This window comes from Mustela nivalis, assembly GCF_964662115.1.
Source record: "Mustela nivalis genome assembly, chromosome: 18".
In the NCBI taxonomy this organism is placed as follows: Eukaryota; Metazoa; Chordata; class Mammalia; order Carnivora; family Mustelidae; genus Mustela; species Mustela nivalis.
In genome coordinates, this window is record NC_139037.1 from 17,236,847 (window position 1) to 17,255,152 (window position 18,306).

At 50.8% G+C, this 18,306-nt stretch overlaps 2 protein-coding genes across 6 annotated transcripts in view; one reads left to right on the forward strand and one right to left on the reverse strand.

Annotated features, from left to right (window-relative positions):
• The first annotated feature begins 1,508 nt into the window (after positions 1 to 1,508).
• ESRP2 (epithelial splicing regulatory protein 2) lies at positions 1,509 to 17,131 on the forward strand. Of its 5 annotated transcripts, XR_014305808.1 has the most exons (17): positions 1,549 to 3,584; positions 3,663 to 3,791; positions 5,255 to 5,368; positions 5,478 to 5,592; positions 5,855 to 5,953; positions 6,178 to 6,232; positions 6,305 to 6,415; positions 6,496 to 6,628; positions 6,715 to 6,757; positions 6,930 to 7,231; positions 7,328 to 7,540; positions 7,649 to 7,847; positions 7,994 to 8,180; positions 8,484 to 8,649; positions 8,729 to 8,830; positions 15,057 to 15,238; positions 16,370 to 17,131. XR_014305808.1 is itself a non-coding variant. In XM_082711699.1 (15 exons), the coding sequence occupies exons 1-15, from the start codon at positions 3,387 to 3,389 to the stop codon at positions 8,812 to 8,814; spliced, it is 2,154 nt and encodes a 717-aa protein (XP_082567825.1). In that variant the 5' UTR covers positions 1,509 to 3,386; the 3' UTR covers positions 8,815 to 13,126. The 5 variants fall into 5 exon arrangements, 3 of the variants coding, with proteins under 3 accessions (XP_082567825.1, XP_082567827.1, XP_082567826.1); XM_082711699.1 differs by lacking the exons at positions 15,057 to 15,238; positions 16,370 to 17,131 and having other exon boundaries at positions 1,509 to 3,584; positions 8,725 to 13,126; XR_014305809.1 differs by lacking the exons at positions 15,057 to 15,238; positions 16,370 to 17,131 and having other exon boundaries at positions 8,026 to 8,180; positions 8,725 to 13,126.
• Positions 10,434 to 18,306, reverse strand: part of NFATC3 (nuclear factor of activated T cells 3) — a 134,869-nt gene continuing 126,996 nt past the window's right edge. Inside the window, 1 exon segment of the mRNA XM_082711664.1 lies at positions 10,434 to 12,679. Within this exon segment, the coding sequence (XP_082567790.1) occupies positions 12,558 to 12,679 (122 nt within the window). The 3' untranslated portion in view covers positions 10,434 to 12,557.

Sequence of the window (18,306 nt, forward strand, 5' to 3'; positions counted from 1 at the left end):
CAGGTCATGGTCCCAGTGTCCTGGGATCAAGCTGGCATCATCTGGCTCCCTGCTCACGGGGAAGCCTGCTTCTCTCTCTCCCACTACCCCTGTTTGTGTCCCCTCCCTCTCTCTGTCAAACAAATAAATTAATCTTAAAAAAAAAAAAAAAAAAAACACTTGGCCTGTGCCCAGGAAGCCAGGATCGGTAAAGATGCTCTAACCAGAGGGAGGCGGTCTCAAGGCCCTTCCCTTTTCACTTCTGTCCCGGAGCATTGCCCCAGGTTGGGCTCTCCTGGGCAAGTTCCTCCTCCCAGCCCCCCGCACCTGGTTCAGGCGACAGGGTCACTGCGCCCTCTGGTGGGTACTCAGCGGAGATTCGGCAAAGGCGCTTAGCGGGGAACCTGGGTGGAGCCCAGAGCGCTGACTACGCGGGCGGCTCGGGAGATAAGGAAGGGTAGCTGCAGATGGTCGAGTCGTGGGCCACGGGGCCGCCGAGGGTGTGGATGGCCCTGAGGCGGCGAGTGTGGATTTCCGCAGTGGATCCAACAAGGCATCCAGCGGAGAATCCTCTTCCATAGTGGGATATTTTCTGGCCTGGGAGGGAGAGAGGAGGGCGCTTTTACTCCTAGACTCACTGGTAGATCCCCATAACCCGCCACACTCCCAGGCTCACATGAGGATTTCCAACCTATATCTGCCCCAGCCTTCATGTACTCGCCGCTGGAGCGCCAGATTTGGCGACTGTGTGGCCTGGCCTCACAGGACCAATTTCCTTTCCCCGTGAGTACCTGAATTACACTCTGGGAAACGCTACGGGCTGGACCTTTGGAGCCTTGTTCACCCCTTTCACGTATGTTATTTCCAATTCATTCATTAACGATTTATGAACCCTAGTAGCTGGGTTAGGATGGGGGACGCTGCTCAATGAAATCGAGAAATCTCAAACTTCTGTGGCGACCCCTACTACAGGGGGAGGTGCCTTGAGAGAAAATGCAGGACACGGGATGGGTTGGGAGAGGAGGAAAGAGCTCCGATGGAGACTCCCAGGGGAAAAAGACCCACCCGTTAGCCCCAGGGAAGGGTACTGAAATATCCAAAGGCTCATGATGCAAAGCAAAGCACTTTGACAACCAATCATTCATTCATTCATTGACTTGAGCAAGTACTACAAGCCAGGCAATGTGGTAAGCACTGGGGATGAGCCTGTCCTCCAAGGCCTGAGTTCCCAGTGGATGCGGTGTAGGGAGACAATAAAGGATTTACTGTGTTAGAAGTTACTTGAGTGTTGGGGAAAAGGAGTGAGGGTTGTTTAGTATTAATATGTGTGATCTGAGAGGATCCATCTGAAGATGAGTAAAGGAGCTCAGCAAAGCAGGGGCCCTAACGTTATTTTAAAGAATTTACTTTTTTAAGAGTCCAATCATCGGGAACTGTCGTGCGGTTGGAGGCGGGCAGAATTGCCCCACGCTGCCAGGATGGCTAGGGGTGCCACACTGGAGAGGTCACCTCAAAAAGGTGGCTTCCGTGAACACCTGACCTCGAGACTCACGCTGAAGGAAGAACAGGGAAGGGTCTAGTGTGAAGGTCTGGAGGTTCAATGGATGAGGGCTCCCAGAAGGCTGAGATCAAGATCGAGTTAGCGCTCAGATGGCAAGGTGGTGACGCCGGACTGTCTTGTAGACGCTGGAGCCCAGACAGGAGCCCTACAAAGAGGCCCGCCCGCCAAAAGAGTTTTAGGAGAGGCCCTGAGGGTGTACACGGGTTTGAGGCAAAGGCTTGGATGGAGGAAAAGCCCAACTCCGCCAAGCGCAAGCGCGCTCCCGGGCGGATAGGGGAGGAGCCTTACTTCGCTGTTGGGTCCCGCCCCCAAACAAATATTTGACATTCCAGGCTTATCTAGAGGCTAACTGGACCCGCAAAGCGAAGTTTCCCCCTCCCGCAGGGCCTGATTGGCCTAGCGCTTCCGTCGTCGGAACCAGCCGGCAGGCGCGGGAGTGGGCTGTCCGGAAAGGGGCGGATACCCGCCCAGACCAGAGGAAGCGCTCGTCACCCGAAGCCGCTGGAAAATGTTTGTTTCCCACTCCCGGCGCAAGTCACTTCCGTACTGGGCACGTCGGTCTCTTTATCCGTTAAGTAGGGATGAGCGGAAGTGTGGGTTTAATGAGCAAGGCCTCGGAAGCGCCTGTCCACCCCGAGCTCTTTCTCCATCGTCCGAACGTCCGGACGCTGCGCCCAGCTTTTCCGAAAGCGCGAGGTGCGGCTCCCGCCTCAGTTTCCGCGCGGCCTTGGCGCAAGCCCACGTCCTTTCCTCCCACCATACTCTTCAGTTTCTCAATCATATAAACGGGGAGCACTTAGCGAAGTGCAGGGCGGCCTGGAAATGCGCCGTAAAGGAGCCCCACCAAGCACGACGGGGCGAAAGGGTGGTGGAGGTCCTCCACGCGGGGCTGCCCTTACTGGGTTGCTGGTCTCCGATTGAGAAGAGATGGAGGATCTGCAGCCTGCACGCGCACAGTACACCTTCGCCGCTAGCCCCCACCCGCCGGCGCGCTCACATCTCCAGAGGTCAGGAGGGGAGGGCGACGAAAACAGGCAGCAGTCTCCACGTGGGGTAACCCTGAACATTAGGCTCACCCCCGTCTGGGGTGGCGCTCTCCCTGCTTCCCCAGCACCGAGGCCTGCACACCACCTCGTGTTCGGCACCGCGGGCAGGTCTTACTACGTGTGTGGACGAGCCCTGCTCCGTGACCTCTACTCCCCCGTTCCCATGGCTCTAAGAACCTCTGCTGATCCCCGACCCTCCCCCTAATCCACTTGGCCTCTGGTGACCACCCCCGCACAGGCCTCTGGGTGATATCCCGTAATTCACCTCCCTTTTAGGTGACTTCTGTCACCCCCCGACCGGCCGTCATGACCCCCCCACAGCCCCTATACTGTCTCCTGGTGATTTTCACAAATACCGTGTGACCCCTGTTTTTGCACTGTTCTTGGCGCAGGCCTCATGGTGGGAAGGGACAGAGTAGAACGATACCGAGTCAGGCGAAGCCCTTTGACGGAATGGGAGGCCGGCCCGTGAGCGCGTACCCAGGCGGGGCGTCTGAGCGCGCCCGCGCTGGGCTAGGTTCTAGCAGCCTTACCCCTCTGTTCCCCGGGCTGCCCTCGGTCACGTGGCCCGCGGGGCCTACAGGTAACTCGCCCGGAGAGGGCGGGGGCCAGTAGCCGCCCCGCCCCACGGGGCGCCGCGGGCGGGTCTCAGCAGCGCCCACTGCGCCAGCCGGGCCGCAGGTGCCGCCCCCGACACACGGTGTCCCGCCCAAGCTGATTCGTGTCTGCCGTCGGCCGGTGCGTGCGTGCGCCTCGTCGGTCCGCGTGTGTCTGGCCGAGCGCCCCCTTCCTCTGCGGCCATGACTCCGCCGCCTCCCCAGCCACCGCCCCCGGGCCCGAACCCCACCTCAGACTCTGCCGCCGACCCCCGCCCCGGGCCCGGACCCCTGGTCGTACTGTTCGGAGCCACGGCCGGTGCCTTGGGGCCGGACCTGGGTTCCGATGAGACCGACTTGATCCTCTTAGTCTGGCAAGTGGTGGAGCCGCGGAGTCGTCAGGTACGGTGAGAAGGGGTTGGTGGGGTCCCCAGGATCCGAGGGGAACAGTGGCTGATAGGTTTCCCCCGCCGCTCGTAGGTGGGGACGTTGCACAAGTCATTGGTTCGCGCCGAGGCGGCCGCACTGAGCCCGCAGTGCCGCGAGGCGAGCGGCCTGAGCGCCGACAGCTTGGCGCGGGCCGAGCCGCTGGACAAGGTGCTGCAGCAGGTGAGTGCTGGGGCCCGGGTGAGTGGAGGCATGGCGGGGCCGCGGGGACATTTCTCAGCGGGAGAGGCGGCAGGAGGCAAGGCCTGGCGTGCTGCGACCAACTGGCCTGGGCGGTAGGACGAGTTCCTGTTGTTTAAAAGTTTCAGAGATTCCCGCGTGTGCCGGCCGTTCCTGGGGGCACCTTCCTTTTCAACCTTTCCAGGGATTCACTCCTACTGACGCGGTGGGCTGGAAACTGCGAGACCCCTCCCAGGTCCGCCATGGCTGTGGGGTGAGACGCCTCTGGGAACCTGCTTGGCCAGGTCTCCGAGAGCGGCATTCGGAAGGCAAAAGGGCCCAGGGGCCTGGTGTCGGCCATAGGTCACGGTCCCCGCCGCCGGCGACGTCGGCCCACCCACCCGCCTAGGAGACGCTGGAGCGGGGGAGTAGGGCGGGGTCTGCCTCCAGGGCAGACGCCGCCAGGTGTAAGCTGCTCGTCTAGGCCTGTCCCGGCCGGCTGGCCAGGCGTGGGCGCTGTCCGGACCCCGCCTGAAGGCTACCTGTCTCCTGAGTGCAAAGGCCCAGGGTGCCTCCCAGTCCTGGCTGAAGTGGGAGGCGGCTCCCCTTGCTGTTTTCTTTTTCTTATCTCCTGTGTTGCACTCCTGAGTCTGATTCTTGAGTGTAATGAGTTTAAGTGCTGTACACGCACAAATTCTTTCATTTTCCAACAACGCCGGTGGTTCTTGATGAGGTACAAACATGTTGAACCTGATCCTGTTCCAGAAGGGCTCCCAGGTTAGACCCTACTTGGGGAGCGCGCTGAAGAACTGGGTTGGCTCGCTCTGGGCCTGTGCCTAGTACTTCTACTGTTCTCGGGCAAGGAGGAAGGCTGGGGGGCCGGAGGTGGGAGGGTGCTGGGCAGCTTGAGAAGTGCCACCCCCTCTGTGAGCAAACAACTCCGTGCCAGCTGGTCGATAGTGTGGGTCAAAGCTCATGCTGCCCAGGGCATCCAGGTGTGGAGCTCTGTCCTTGGATTTTCTCTGGCTCTCGGTTGGTCAGACCTAGAGGCGGGGCTGCCATTGACCGAGAGCCAGCTAGGCCTCAGGCAGGAGGATTGGGCCTCCCCCACCAGTCTGAGGGTGGTGCCTGGTCAGGGACAGGTTTAACCTGCTTTGCCCCGCCCCTTCCCACCTGCTTGTCCCACTCCACCAGGTGTTTGCTCTGGCCCTACTCCAGACTCTCGGGAGTGTGTTTGATGGGGGCTTTGGGTGATACGTGTCTGCCCCCATTTGGCCTGGAGAAGGTGACAGTGTTCTGGGGGAGAAGAGGGACACACAGAACCAGGCCTCACACCTGTGGCCAACTCCTCCCCAGGCAGCGTAGGGCTGAACATCTAGCTGAACCTGCTTTGCAGCCTGTGCCCTCCCTCCTGCCCGCCTAGCTATGAGCATGTGTCTGTCTCTCTCCCCACTCCCTCTCCCCAGTTCTCACAGCTGGTGAGCGGGGATGTGGCTCTGCTAGGTGGGGGCCCCTACATGCTATGCACTGATGGGCAGCAGCTGCTGAGACAGGTCCTGCATCCTGAGGCCTCCAGGAAGGTATGCCACTGAGGGCACAGCAGGGGGTAGGGTTCCCAGGACCCTTGTCATGGGGTTGGGCAGGGCCACTCAGTTCCCCCCACTCATGCCCCCTCCCATGTTCCTCCAGAACCTGGTGCTCCCCGACACCTTCTTCTCCTTCTACGACCTCCGCAGAGAGTTCCATGTGCAGCACCCAAGCACCTGTCCTGCCAGGGAGCTCACCGTGGCCACCATGGCACAGGGTACCTGCAACCCAGAAGGGTTAGGTCGGGGGGAAGCTGTGTTTGAGTATGTGCATCCTGAAGGGTTACACACACGAGTTTACATTATCTGTAAAGTCCTTGATGAGACATGCCTTCGTGTGGGTGCTGGGGTACGTCTGAAATAGGGACATATGTCTGCATATGTCTGGGATGGGGACTTGTAAAGGCATATATGAGCCGGATCAGAACAAATGTTTGCCTCTCTGTTGGGATTTCCTTATTGTTATTTCTCTGCTCATAGACTTGGGGCTGGAGACAGATGCCACAGAGGATGACTTTGGGGTCTGGGAAGTGAAGACAATGGTAGCTGTCATCCTCCACCTGCTCGAAGAGCCCAGTGGTAAGGTTTCCCTCACCACCTGTCACCTGCTCTCAGGACTAGGTGGTTGTCTGCGTCTTACTTCCTCAAAGTCCCCTTCCCCACTTGTTACCTTCTTTGAGAGACCATAGGTGGAAGCTCCTTTGTCACCTTCTTATCCCCCTCAACTGTCCTCTCTTTGCAGAGCTTGGTGGGGAGACCCCCCTCCACCAGACCCTGCTGACCCCCATGCCATCTCCTCTCAGGTCAATTGTTTTCGAAGGCCGAAGTGGTAAAGCAGAAATATGAGACAGGCCCTTGGTGAGTGTGAGGGTGGGGCTGAGGTCCGGGGGCCAAGAGCTGCGGGGCTCTGACTCTGGCCTGCCCCTGCAGCAGCAAGGCCGATGTGGTGGACAGTGAGACCGTGGTTCGGGCCCGTGGGTTGCCCTGGCAGTCGTCAGACCAGGATGTGGCTCGGTTCTTCAAAGGACTCAACATTGCCAGGTGGGTCTGGCAGGGCGGGTGGGCCCTGGAGGGCGGGCCTGCCCTTGAGGCACTAACAAAGCACTGCACTGGTTCTGCAGGGGTGGTGTCGCACTCTGCCTCAACGCCCAGGGCCGCAGAAATGGCGAGGCCCTCATCCGCTTTGTGGACAGCGAGCAGCGGGACCTAGCGCTGCAGAGACACAAGCACCACATGGGCGTCCGCTATATCGAGGTGGGGCTTTGGGCTGGGAGTAAAGCAGGGCGGAGCTGAGGCCCACCAGGCTGCAGACCCATGGGCTGCCTCCACTGTCCCCACAGGTATACAAAGCAACAGGAGAGGAGTTTGTGAAGATCGCGGGGGGTGAGTATGCTCCCGGCAGCACCTCGCTCTGCTGGTTCTCCGTCCGTGTCCCACTTGCCCACCACCGCTCCCCTCCCCACCTTCCTGTCCCCTTCCCAGCATGCCACGTGAAGGCGGGTATCTGGGAGGGCACAGATGAAGTCAGTGGGTGACTCCCCTGCCTCTCACCAAGGCACATCACTAGAGGTGGCTCGTTTCCTGTCGCGGGAAGACCAGGTGATACTGCGGCTGCGGGGACTGCCCTTCTCGGCTGGGCCGGAGGACGTGCTGGGCTTTCTGGGGCCCGAGTGCCCGGTGACTGGGGGTGCTGACGGGCTGCTGTTTGTGCGCCACCCTGACGGCCGGCCCACCGGTGATGCCTTTGCCCTCTTCGCCTGTGAGGAGCTGGCGCAGGCTGCGTTGCGCAGGCACAAGGGCATACTGGGTAAGCGATACATCGAACTCTTCCGGAGCACGGCGGCTGAGGTGCAACAGGTGAGCGCCCAGGGCTCCCCCTCCTCCCGTGTGCGTCTCCTCCAGGGTCCCCCGTCCCACCTGGCTTGACGGGCCCATGGCTGCCTTCCTTGCCAGGTCCTGAACCGCTATGCATCCAGCCCACTCCTTCCCACACTCACCGCTCCCCTGCTCCCCATCCCCTTCCCACTGGCAGCGGGGACTGGGAGAGATTGTGTACGCCTTCGAGGCCTGCCCTATACAGCCACCATTGAAGACATCCTGAGCTTTCTGGGGGAGGCAGCTGCTGACATCCGGCCCCACGGGGTGCACATGGTGCTCAACCAGCAGGTGAGGCTTTTGCCAGCAGGGCGACCGACACGGTCAGAGAGGGCTGTGTGGTTGGGAGCGAGGCATTCTTGCCAGGACAGGTTGTTTATGAGACGACCCTGTGCACAGGGTCGGCCCTCAGGCGACGCTTTCATCCAGATGACATCAGCAGAGCGGGCCCTAGCTGCTGCACAGCGTTGCCATAAGAAAGTGATGAAGGAACGCTATGTGGAAGTGGTCCCCTGCTCCACGGAGGAGATGAGCCGTGTGCTAATGGGGGGCACCTTGAGCCGCAGTGGCATGTCCCCTCCACCCTGCAAGCTGCCCTGTGAGTGTTACAGGGGCTGGGGAAGGAGGCATGTGGGGGCCAAGCTGTTGTAAGCCTCTCTTTCTGCAGTGGGGACTCTCTTCTGGCTGCCTCACCCAGGGCAGTGCTGGGCTCCCTGCAGATGCACTCTCTGCTTCTGCCTCCAGGCCTCTCACCACCTACCTACGCCACCTTCCAGGCCACCCCAACACTCATCCCGGCTGAGACGGCAGCCTTGTATCCCTCTTCAGCACTGCTCCCGGCTGCCAGGGTGCCTGCTGCCCCTACCCCTGTTGCCTACTACCCAGGGCCAGCCACTCAACTCTACATGAACTACACAGCTTACTACCCCAGGTACCGGCTGCTGAGAGAATTCCACAGTCTTGCTCCCATTCTGGTGTGCGGGAGGGTCATGATCCCCTTCCTGGGCCACGTAATCCAAGGTCTGTCAGAGCTGGGACTTAATCAAAGATGGACAAGGAAGTGACAGGTACGGTCTGGAGAATACCGTCTACAAATGAGAATGGAAGACTCTGGAGACAGAAGTTTTAGGGAGGAGGAACTGAACTAAACACAGGCAGAGACGGGAAGAGGGAGGGAGGCAGGTCTAGGCCATAGATGGGACTACACTCTTAAATTCTGCCTCTTCCATTCTAGCCCCCCAGTGTCCCCGACCACTGTGGGCTACCTCGCCACACCCCCCACTGCCCTGGCCTCTGCTTCCACCTCAGTGTTGTCCCAGCCAGGAGCCCTGGTCCGTATGCAGGGTGTCCCATATACAGCTGGTATGAAGGATCTACTCAGCGTTTTCCAGGCCTATCAGGTGAGGTGTGGCTGGAGGGCTTGGGAACTGGCTGAACCTACAGCTCCCTCTCCTAAATCTCTTTCTCTTCCGCAGTTAGCCCCTGATGACTACACCAGTTTGATGCCTGTTGGTGACCCGCCCCGAACTGTGCTACAGGCCCCCAAAGAGTGGGTGTGTTTGTAGGTGAGGGAGCCAGGAGGTAAGAGCTGGCTAACGTCTGTCATGTCTCTCTTGGCATCGAGAGAACCAGTACCCTCACCCAGGTGGCTCCTTCCTGGGCTTGTCAAAGCTCTCAGCACCTAGAATGAGCTCAAGCCCCAGCTCCATCTCCCACTTGTTGCTCTGCCTGTTCACCCTAAAGATGACGGCTGGACCCTATATGCAGGGCTGTGGGTGGAATGGTGTTACCCTGCTCCCAGTGGCCTGATCTGGGCCTCCTGAATAGCACCATGAGATCCTTCAGTCTGTTTGGCTGTGGTCCGTACCCAGATTCTGTGGGGCTGATGTCCACAGCAGGCATGCTTGCTTTTTAAAAATGTAAGCCCTGGTGCCTTCAATGTATGACTCCTGGGAGCTTCTGAGTAAAGATCCCAATATTGTGCTTTCCCTTTCCCTTCTGGTAGGGGGCAGGGAGGCAGAAAATGCTGCCCCAGCCCCTGGAATACTTGGCCCTTAGTGGCCACATTGTGCCATGGGTCCAAGGACGCTAGCTCTCCTCCAACTTGGCATAAGGACTATGAGTGGCAAAATCACAGACTGTTTTGACCGACTGTACTGCAGTATCCCCAGAGGACACTAGGGGGCAGGAGGCCTTCACACAAAAATCTCAGGCCTGACTTAAAGGGGACTTACTGCCTACTTTTCATGCACACCTTGGACAGGCCAGTTGTCCTGAACTCAGTAGACATCGTGGAATGACCTTTGCACCCATTAGAGGGTACAGAACTGAAGCTTCGGAAGAAATTTGGAACTCTACTCACTCCTCCGTAAAATAAACAAAGGTTCCTAACCAAGTGGACTTTTAAAAGCCAAAGTGCCTTTAGCTGCTTTGGACTCCCGAGTGTGGGGCTCCACACCTGCCCCAGGGAGAGGAAAACTCAGGCAGATTTCAAGGACAGTGTTAACCTGTCCCCGCTTATTATTTCAGCCCTGTAAGTGAGGAACCTGAATTGCGGGCTCTTCCCTTTGTTACTTGTGTAAGGAGCACTGTACTCCTATAAAAGGTTTTAAAGTACAAAATGTGTAAGAAAACACAATCCCAAGTGCTGTAAACATAACAGAGAACCAATTCCTTAACTGTACGTCGCCCATTTTATAAAATACAAGGTTTCAACAGGGCTTCAAGGCCAGGGGCGCCGGGGTGGCACAAAACTCGGTTTTGGCTCAGGTTGTGATCTCGGGGGTCTCCCTCTCCTGCCAAAATAAATAAATCTTTAGGAAAACAATCCCGCCATTCAAGGGCTTCATGGTCAGATCCTAGCAGAGCTCCAGTGGTGGTAGTTCGCCCTGGGCAGCAACATCACACCGAAGACAGGACATCTGGTCCCTTTCGAGGTGTCTTCAGCCATGTCCCTTACTATCTAGCAAGTAGAAGGCTGCTTATGCCCTTCCTCAACCCAAGAGGTAGCACAGGTTGGAAGGGGCAGGGGTAGATGCTGAGACATGCCCAGTTGCTCAGTGTTGCTACTAGAAGTCAGTTTGCACAGCCCAACTGTGTACAGAAGTTTAGTCTTTACCTGTAAAGCCAGAAAATATGGATTCTTAAGCCAAAGACTTAACAAAATGATACAAGACTGCTTATATAGTATACAAAGCTCTTTTAAAATTCAACTTTTATTTTAAATAGGAAAGCATTTCTAGTGCTACAGGCATCAAGGTATTTAAAAGGCATCAGAATTTGGTGCATAGCAACTCTGGATCATAGAGGCTTTTATTCATGAGGGCAGCAGAGCAACCCCCAGAGGGTCCTGCAAGGGAAACTCTTGCAGTAACCCCATGTGAGACAGCTACCCCAGGGGCAAGAGGGTGGAGGCAAGTCCGGCCAGCTGTCTGGAACTTCTTTTCAGGGGCTACCTCTTAAAACCCCTCCAAAGGAAGCTGTGGGCTGCCAACTACAGGCCCTGAAGCAAATCGCACTGTCCACATTCTGACATAAAACTTTTAAAGAAAAATGTGAAAACACCCAGCTCCAGGAGGGACCAGAGTGATTTGCTGAAGGACAGACATTTTTCTCTAACTAGGTTTGGGGGAAAACTAAATCATGGTTTGAAGGGGGGGGGGGGGAACATACTTCCTTTATCCTGCAGGAGGCCAACGGCTCCTACCTGGCTGACTAGAGGAGGTGGGCAATGAGCCGGCTCCCCCTGTGGAGGCCTTACTTGGCCTCAATGGAGAGTCCTGGCATCTAGGACTCCTAATTCCCTGGATTAAAAAGCCCTTGACCAGCTCAGCACACTGTCACACATACAGGCACTCAAAAAAAAAAAAAAAAAAAATTTTTTTTCCCTTCCTGAATAAATGAAATTACATGATTTTGTTGGAAAACATACTGCAAACTTCAGGTGCTTTGAAATGGGCCCAGCCTTGGAATAGGTACTAATCCCATTAAAGGGAGAAGGGCAGGGTTTGGAAAAAGCACCCAACTTGGGCACCTCCTTTGGTAGACAGCAAGCTGGAGGTTTTTGCTGGCCCCTGCCCTGGGCACCAGCCTCACCAGCAGCAGCACCGGGGCATCTTTGGTGTGGAGGGTCAGGTCTATGATGCTACCTCATGTCTGGGTTTGCGTTGAAGCCTTTTGGGGAAAAGGCTGTTTTTTTTAGGCCATGTAGATGGGAGGAGGGTAGGCCAGAATCATTTTCGGCTGTAAACAGAACGAGGGATAAGCATTCCATTCCACTGCGAATCGTAGAAGCTTCCCTTCTGGAGTCCTGCATTTTCTCTGCTCCTCTTCTGACGCATAGTTCATTTGTGCTTAGCTTATGACACAGCCTGGCCTCTGGAGAGGAGTTAGAACCGGCAAATTTGCCTAAACCATCATGAGGCTGTGGCTTCAAAGGTTATAGAGCAGCCAAATGCAGATATTCCCAGTTAGAAAAGGTCTGGGACAGAGGACACACAAGGGAAAAGCACTCCACAGCCTACTTGTTTGCAGGATGGCAGGATATTAAAGCTAGGAAGCTAAGAAGCCCACCTTTCAAAGTCACCTTACATGGAGCTATCTTATCCAAGGCCCTGAGGGGAAAAAAGCAATTTCAACATGGCGTCAGTATGGAGAGATTGCAGGAAGATTACCTAGAACGTTACAAAAAGGCTATGCTCTGGAATGTCGTTTTATATTCCAACATGTCAATGATTGGAATGGTCTCTTCTCTAACAGTTTACTTTTATAAAGAAGTATGCGCTACATTTGGCTTTATTTCCTATAAATCTATGAAAGGCTTTAGGACATGCTGAGTTTTTGAGGCATAGGTGTGGGCTTAGGAGAATTTTTTTTTTCTTTGTTTGCCTCTGGAAGGTTTTATCAAAAGTTCCTACTTTAAAAATATCATCAAGGCTAAAGAGTCCTTCAAATGACCATAAAGGAGTAAAATCACCAATCATAGCTAAGCAACCAGGTCACTTGCAAAAGCAGCATCTCTGAAATGGAGAGCCTGCTGCATTCACACTCAAAGCACCCATCATATAAAAGTATCCTATTTAAATATAAAAAGCAAAGCTTATTTCCCCAAAGCTCAGTCTATGCTGCTCCTCTTCTTTTACAAAATCTACCCAAGGCCTGAGGTGGAGGAATGCTGCTTTCCCCACATACGGTGACCCCAACTCCCGGTGCCAGTCCTGATGGCCACAGAGTTGGAAACCCAAGGTCCAAGGAGAGAAACATGCTGAGAAGTACGTGGTGGAGGACACAAGGCTGCAGTGAACTCTTGTCAGAGGCCTTCGGATCTTCCTATATCCAGGGAATCAGGGCCTGGAAGGGGAGCCTGCCTGCTCACCCCTGTTCCTTGGGAAACAGAAATCTGAGACATGTCTCTCCCAATTATCTCGTTCACTGAAAAACAAGAAAAAGAATGATTAGTGACCTTTGTGTAATTGACCATATGATGCTGAATGGCGAGTTCCATTTCAAAGATGTTTTTTTCCCTTTCCAGTGTTCTGTAAAGGTAAATGCAGTGCTTAAAGCCTGGTCCTAAACTGAATGGAGACCTTATTGCAGACCTCTATTTTCCCTTTCAGTTCAGTTTGGGATGGGAAGGGAGATGGTTCAGAGAACAGGAAACATTCCTACCCTGTATAAGCTTCTGCTCTAGAGCAGAAGACAGGATACATCTGACATGAGTTCATATTAATCTCACTTTTCCTGAATTTGCATGCCTTTACAGGGGGTTTCCCCCTTCTGATACCTGTGGTGTACTTTGTATGTAAAGTGAATGCAAATAAATGTTTTGGTGAGAATAAAGGAAGATTTACTAAATAAAGCAGTTACTTTGTTACCTTATGCTAATACAAAGTATTCATTATGTTGGGGGCAAACTTTTGGAAAAGACTCTTGATTTTTTTTATGGTTTCTATGATAAGTCAAGCACTTCAAGGAACATAGTGCTCTGTGAAGCACAATACAAAAAACTTCAATCTTAAGGAGCCAGTATAGAAAATAATATACCGGGGGCACCTGGGTGGCTCAGTCGGTTAAGTGTCTGACTTCAGCTCAGGTGATGATCTCAGGGGTCAGGGAGGAGCCTGCTTCTCCCTCTCCTCCCTGCTTGTGCTCTCGGTCTCTATCTTTGTCTCTCTCAAGTAAGTACAAAAAATCTTAAAAAAAAAAAAAATTCCAAATTCCCCCAATAAGAACCCTTAGTTCTCTCATCATGAGAATTCTTTGCTTTGAAATGAAAATTCCTTGCTTTATCAACCAAAGATTAAACTCCTGGGTGTATGCTTAAAAGAACGGAAAACATATATCCATATAAAAACTTATACTCAAATACAAGTTCACAGAAGCATTTTTCATAATAGCCCCAGAGTGGAAACAATCCAGATGTCTACCAAGTGATGAATGGATAAACAAAATGTGGGCTACCCATACCATGGAACATTATTCAGCCACAAGAAGCAATGAAGTTCTAATACATGCTACAACATGGATGAACCCTGAAAACATGCTAAGTGAGAGAAATCAGACACAAAAGATCATACATTGTTTGATTCCATTTGTATAAAATGGCCAGAACAGACAGAAAATAGGAGGTTACCAGGAGTCATGGTGAGAGAGGAATAGGGAGTGACTACTAACGGGTATGGGAATTTTTTTTTTTTTCTTTTTGGAGTAAAGAAGGTTTTCTAAAATTAGATAGTTGTGATAGCTGCACAATTCTGTGAATATACTAAAACCACTGAATGGTGTATTTTTGAGGGTGAATTTTATAGTAATGAATTCTCACTACAGCTGCTATAAATGCTATAAATTCATTACTATAGTAATGAATATCTCACTACAGCTGCTATAAATGAAAATAGGCCAACACCAAAAAAATTTTATACTTAGAATGTGATGTGATCATAGCAAAGGAGACACAATCACTTAAAAAGTCTTCAAGTATTAACATCTACTCTTTTTAAAGTTTAGGTAATTTTAAAAATTCTTCAAATTCATACACTGATGGCTATAAGAAGGGAACTAACATGCACTTCATAAATACTTACTGAGCATCTCTGACAGTTTACAAATGAAATTTTGTATCTTATTTCAATCTTCACAACATTTGAAGGTAACTACGAACCCACTATTTTATAAATCAGTTAACTGAGGCTTTGGCAGTTCACTCATTTGCTTAGTAAACGGTGGAGTGAGTTTCCAAACCCATGTCAGTTCTTGGAGGCCAAGAGTAGAGAAACAGGGAAATCATTTAGACGAAGTGCAAAAACCTGGACAAATGTGATGCTTGGGGAGGGAGAGGGAGTAAGTTAAGAGTGAGGGGAGAGAGACAGGAAAGAGAGAATCTAAAAGGGACAAAAATAGAAAAGGCAGCCGTTGGCACCTGTTATTTCAAGCCACATTAACAAGCAAGGAACAGTGTTTTCAGTGTGGACTCCACGTGTAAGTCTATGGCCTAGTCTCATGCTAAGACGGAGCACAGGGATGGCCCATGATCTCCGCATGTGGCCTCTCATATAACTCACCACACCGAATTACTGGTAGGGCGTCATCATTCTCTGTCTCTCCATAGCTTGTGATTTTCTTAAGGGTAAGGACCTTACTAATAAAGAAACAGCAATTTCTGGTGACAACAAATGGATCCTAATTCAATACAATTACTTGAAAACTACTGGGAAATAATATGTTAAAGTTCACTAGGTGATGGGGTAGGAAAGGGACCAGACAATATTATTAAGACTAATGAAGGACCATCTGATTTTTATTTTGACAGCGTCTATTTTAGACAGGTCTCCCAGCAGTGGCAACAAGCCAAATACAGAAGCGAATACCAGCTGACAATCATCTTTTCCCAACACTTATCCCTTCCAAGGATGGTAACTTCAGAGATGTTCCAAGCTGCCATGCAACACACCTTCTTAAATTATCTCACTGTCCAAGTTTTAAATCTATAAGGTGATTAAAATGGTGTTTTGTCATTATAAAAAAAAACCCACACATGACGTATTGTTTTCCTGTATCTATGAGAAAGTCAATGCTTACATTTTCTTGAGTATGAGGGTATATAATATATTCAGCTCTATCCACCCACTTACCAAGTACACTTTTTTTTTTTTTTTTAAGATTTTACTTATTTGAGAGAGAGAGGAGAGTAAGCGAGCACAAGCAGTGGGAGTGGCGGGCAGAGGGAGAAGCAGGCTCCCCAGTGAGCAGGGAGCCTGATGTGGAACTCGATCCCAGGACCCTGAATCATGACCTGAGTGGAAGCCAGACACTTAACTGAACCACCCAGGCGTCCCCACAAAGTACTTTGATAAGAATAAATACATCATTTTCTGAGGTAATCAGGTGATGCTGTATATAGCAAAAGCCTGATTAAAGCTGTTTTCTTTCTGCTCCCTCTTATCAAAGTTCTGTTGTTCTTTTGCTTGTGATACCTAACCTCACTTAGCTGAAGCAACCTGGTAGATTCTTGACTGTTTGGGATTTTAAGACTGATAAAGCCAAGATGATTTTCCACAAAGAAGCACTCAAGCTGACAGTACTCAAATATACTTTAATACAGAATATTAATACATAATAATTAGTAGATTTAAGTTCCAGTAGGGCAGGGACCTTATCCATCTTGTTCTCCACTGAACCCTTAGTGCTCGGTACATACTATGTGCTGAATACAATCACTGAACAAGTGAGTATTTTAATATAATTTGGGGACTTGGAAAAACAAAAATTATGCTCAAATAATTGCCACAGGTGAATACGGAGTATGAGTTTTAGGACAAGGAGTCAGAACTACAACAAAGTGGTCCTTTTGCTGCCCTTTAGCAGTGACTTGAGCACAGTATGGCAGAGTCTGCAGCTCTTCTCTGCCTCTCATTTCTCCCTGAGGCTGGGAGCTTTGGGCTCAGGATCCTACCTCTGGATTCCTGAAATAGCTTTCTGCTGCAACCAGCGAAAATTTGAGTGTCAACTTAAGCAAGTCAATATTATTACTGGTAAACAAATCTATAATGTAAATTATTAGCAATATTGATAGACACAATATTTAAGTTACTTCTTTTTTTTTGGACTTTATTTATTTGACAGAGACAGAGAGCGCACAAGCAGAGGGAGCAGCAGTAAGAGGGAGAAGCAGGCTCCCTGCTGAGCAGAGACCCTGATGCAGGACTTGATCCCAGGATCCTGGGATCATGACCTGAGCCAAAGGCAGATGCTTAACCGACAGCCACCAGGTGCCCCAGGTTTTTTGTTTGTGTGTGTGTATGGTTTTTTTTTTAGTATAGTTGACACATATTTACATCAGTTTCAAATGTACAACTTAGTGATGAAAAAAACTGAATGATTTGACATTAGGTTATTTCTTAAAAATACTGCTTGCAATTTCATTTTCTCCTTTCTTTTGAATATATATGCATGAATTTATTCATTCATTTAAACCCCAGTCCAGAAGGTTGTGAGGTGGGTTTTTTTATTTCATTAATTTAAGTGCAGGAGTTTATAACCCTATGTAATTTTATCATTTCCCTCCTTTAAAGAATAAAGTGAACCAAAAGCCTAGAACAAGAATCAATAGCCCTCAACACCCGTACTAACAGGTTATATAGGTCATGGAATTTGGCCCACTTGTGACAGCTGCTATCAACTCCCGCTACCCCAACACCTGGATCACCTGTGCCACCACAACAGTAGTCAGAGCTGTCAGCAGTATTTGTGGAAGAACAAGGTTTTTGGTTTTTTTTTAAATCTAAAAATTGCTATCCGGGGTGCCTGGGTGGCTTGGTTAAGTGGCTGCCTTCAGCTCAGGTCATGATTCCAGAATCCGGAGATCGAGCCTCTTGTCGGGCTCCCTGCTTGGGGGGGGCGGGGGGGAGTCTGCTTCCTCTCCCTCTGCCTCTCCCCCTTCTCATGCTTTCTCTCAAATAAATAAATAAAATAAATAATAAGTATTTACATAAAATAAATAAATAAAATATTAAAAAATAAATACAAAAAAAATTGCTATCCAAATTAAGAATGCTTTCTATACACAAGAGGCGTTTGCATAACAACAGGTCTCCTATGTAGAGCTATTTCCAATGCTTAAGGTTTCAGAGCTAGAGCTGACAAGCATGGTATAGTATGAAATCTCACCACCAGGTGGACAGGGGAGGAGCAACCCAGGACACTGCCCCTGGAGTAGACAGATATATCGTTATATACACAAAAATCCAAAGGGCCTTTCTAACTAGCACCTGAGCATCTTGAGCATTTTGTAAAGCATTTCCTGGTATAACTAGACTTTATTTATATATGTTATTTCATTTTGAAGCTGCAATGAACCTTCACCCAGGTTTGGAAAATTCACCTTTTCTTCCCTTCCCTGTACCCCAAGTTTAAAGGTATATAATCCATTTTCTGGTAAAAATTTTATGGAGATGTTATTTTTTATAAAATGAAGGCTGCAATTATTTTCTGAATTACACCTGAAATGAAAAAACAAAAAACAAAAAACAAGAGAAATTCGGAAGTAATGGAATGAGTTTAAATGGATGAAAAATCTAGTATTTATGGTTTATTATTCTCTCACAGTTTTGCTAAGATATACTTGGGGTTTTTGGTAAGTTGGAAGAACACCATCTAAACTACATACATTAAATAACTGAATTCACCTATTTGTGGCACGAGATGAAGAATTAAATTGCATTTACCAAAATTCTCAAACTAAAGACAAAAAAAAAGTTCCTGAAAACTTACAAAGCATTTATGGTAGATTGCTAACTGTCCTAATTCATTCTTTTTTCTTTTTTTAAAGATTTTATTTATTTATTTGACAGAGAGAGAGAGCGAGAAAAGTAACACAAGCAGGGGGAGAGGGAGAAACAGGCCTTCCGCCAAGCAGGGAGCCAGATGCGGGAAGGGCTCGATCCCAGGACCCCGGGATCATGACCTGAGCCGAAGGCAGATGCCCAAGGACTGAGCCACCCAGGCACCCTAATTCATTCTTAAGTAATTGAATTTAACTACTCACACAGCCACTTAGCTGT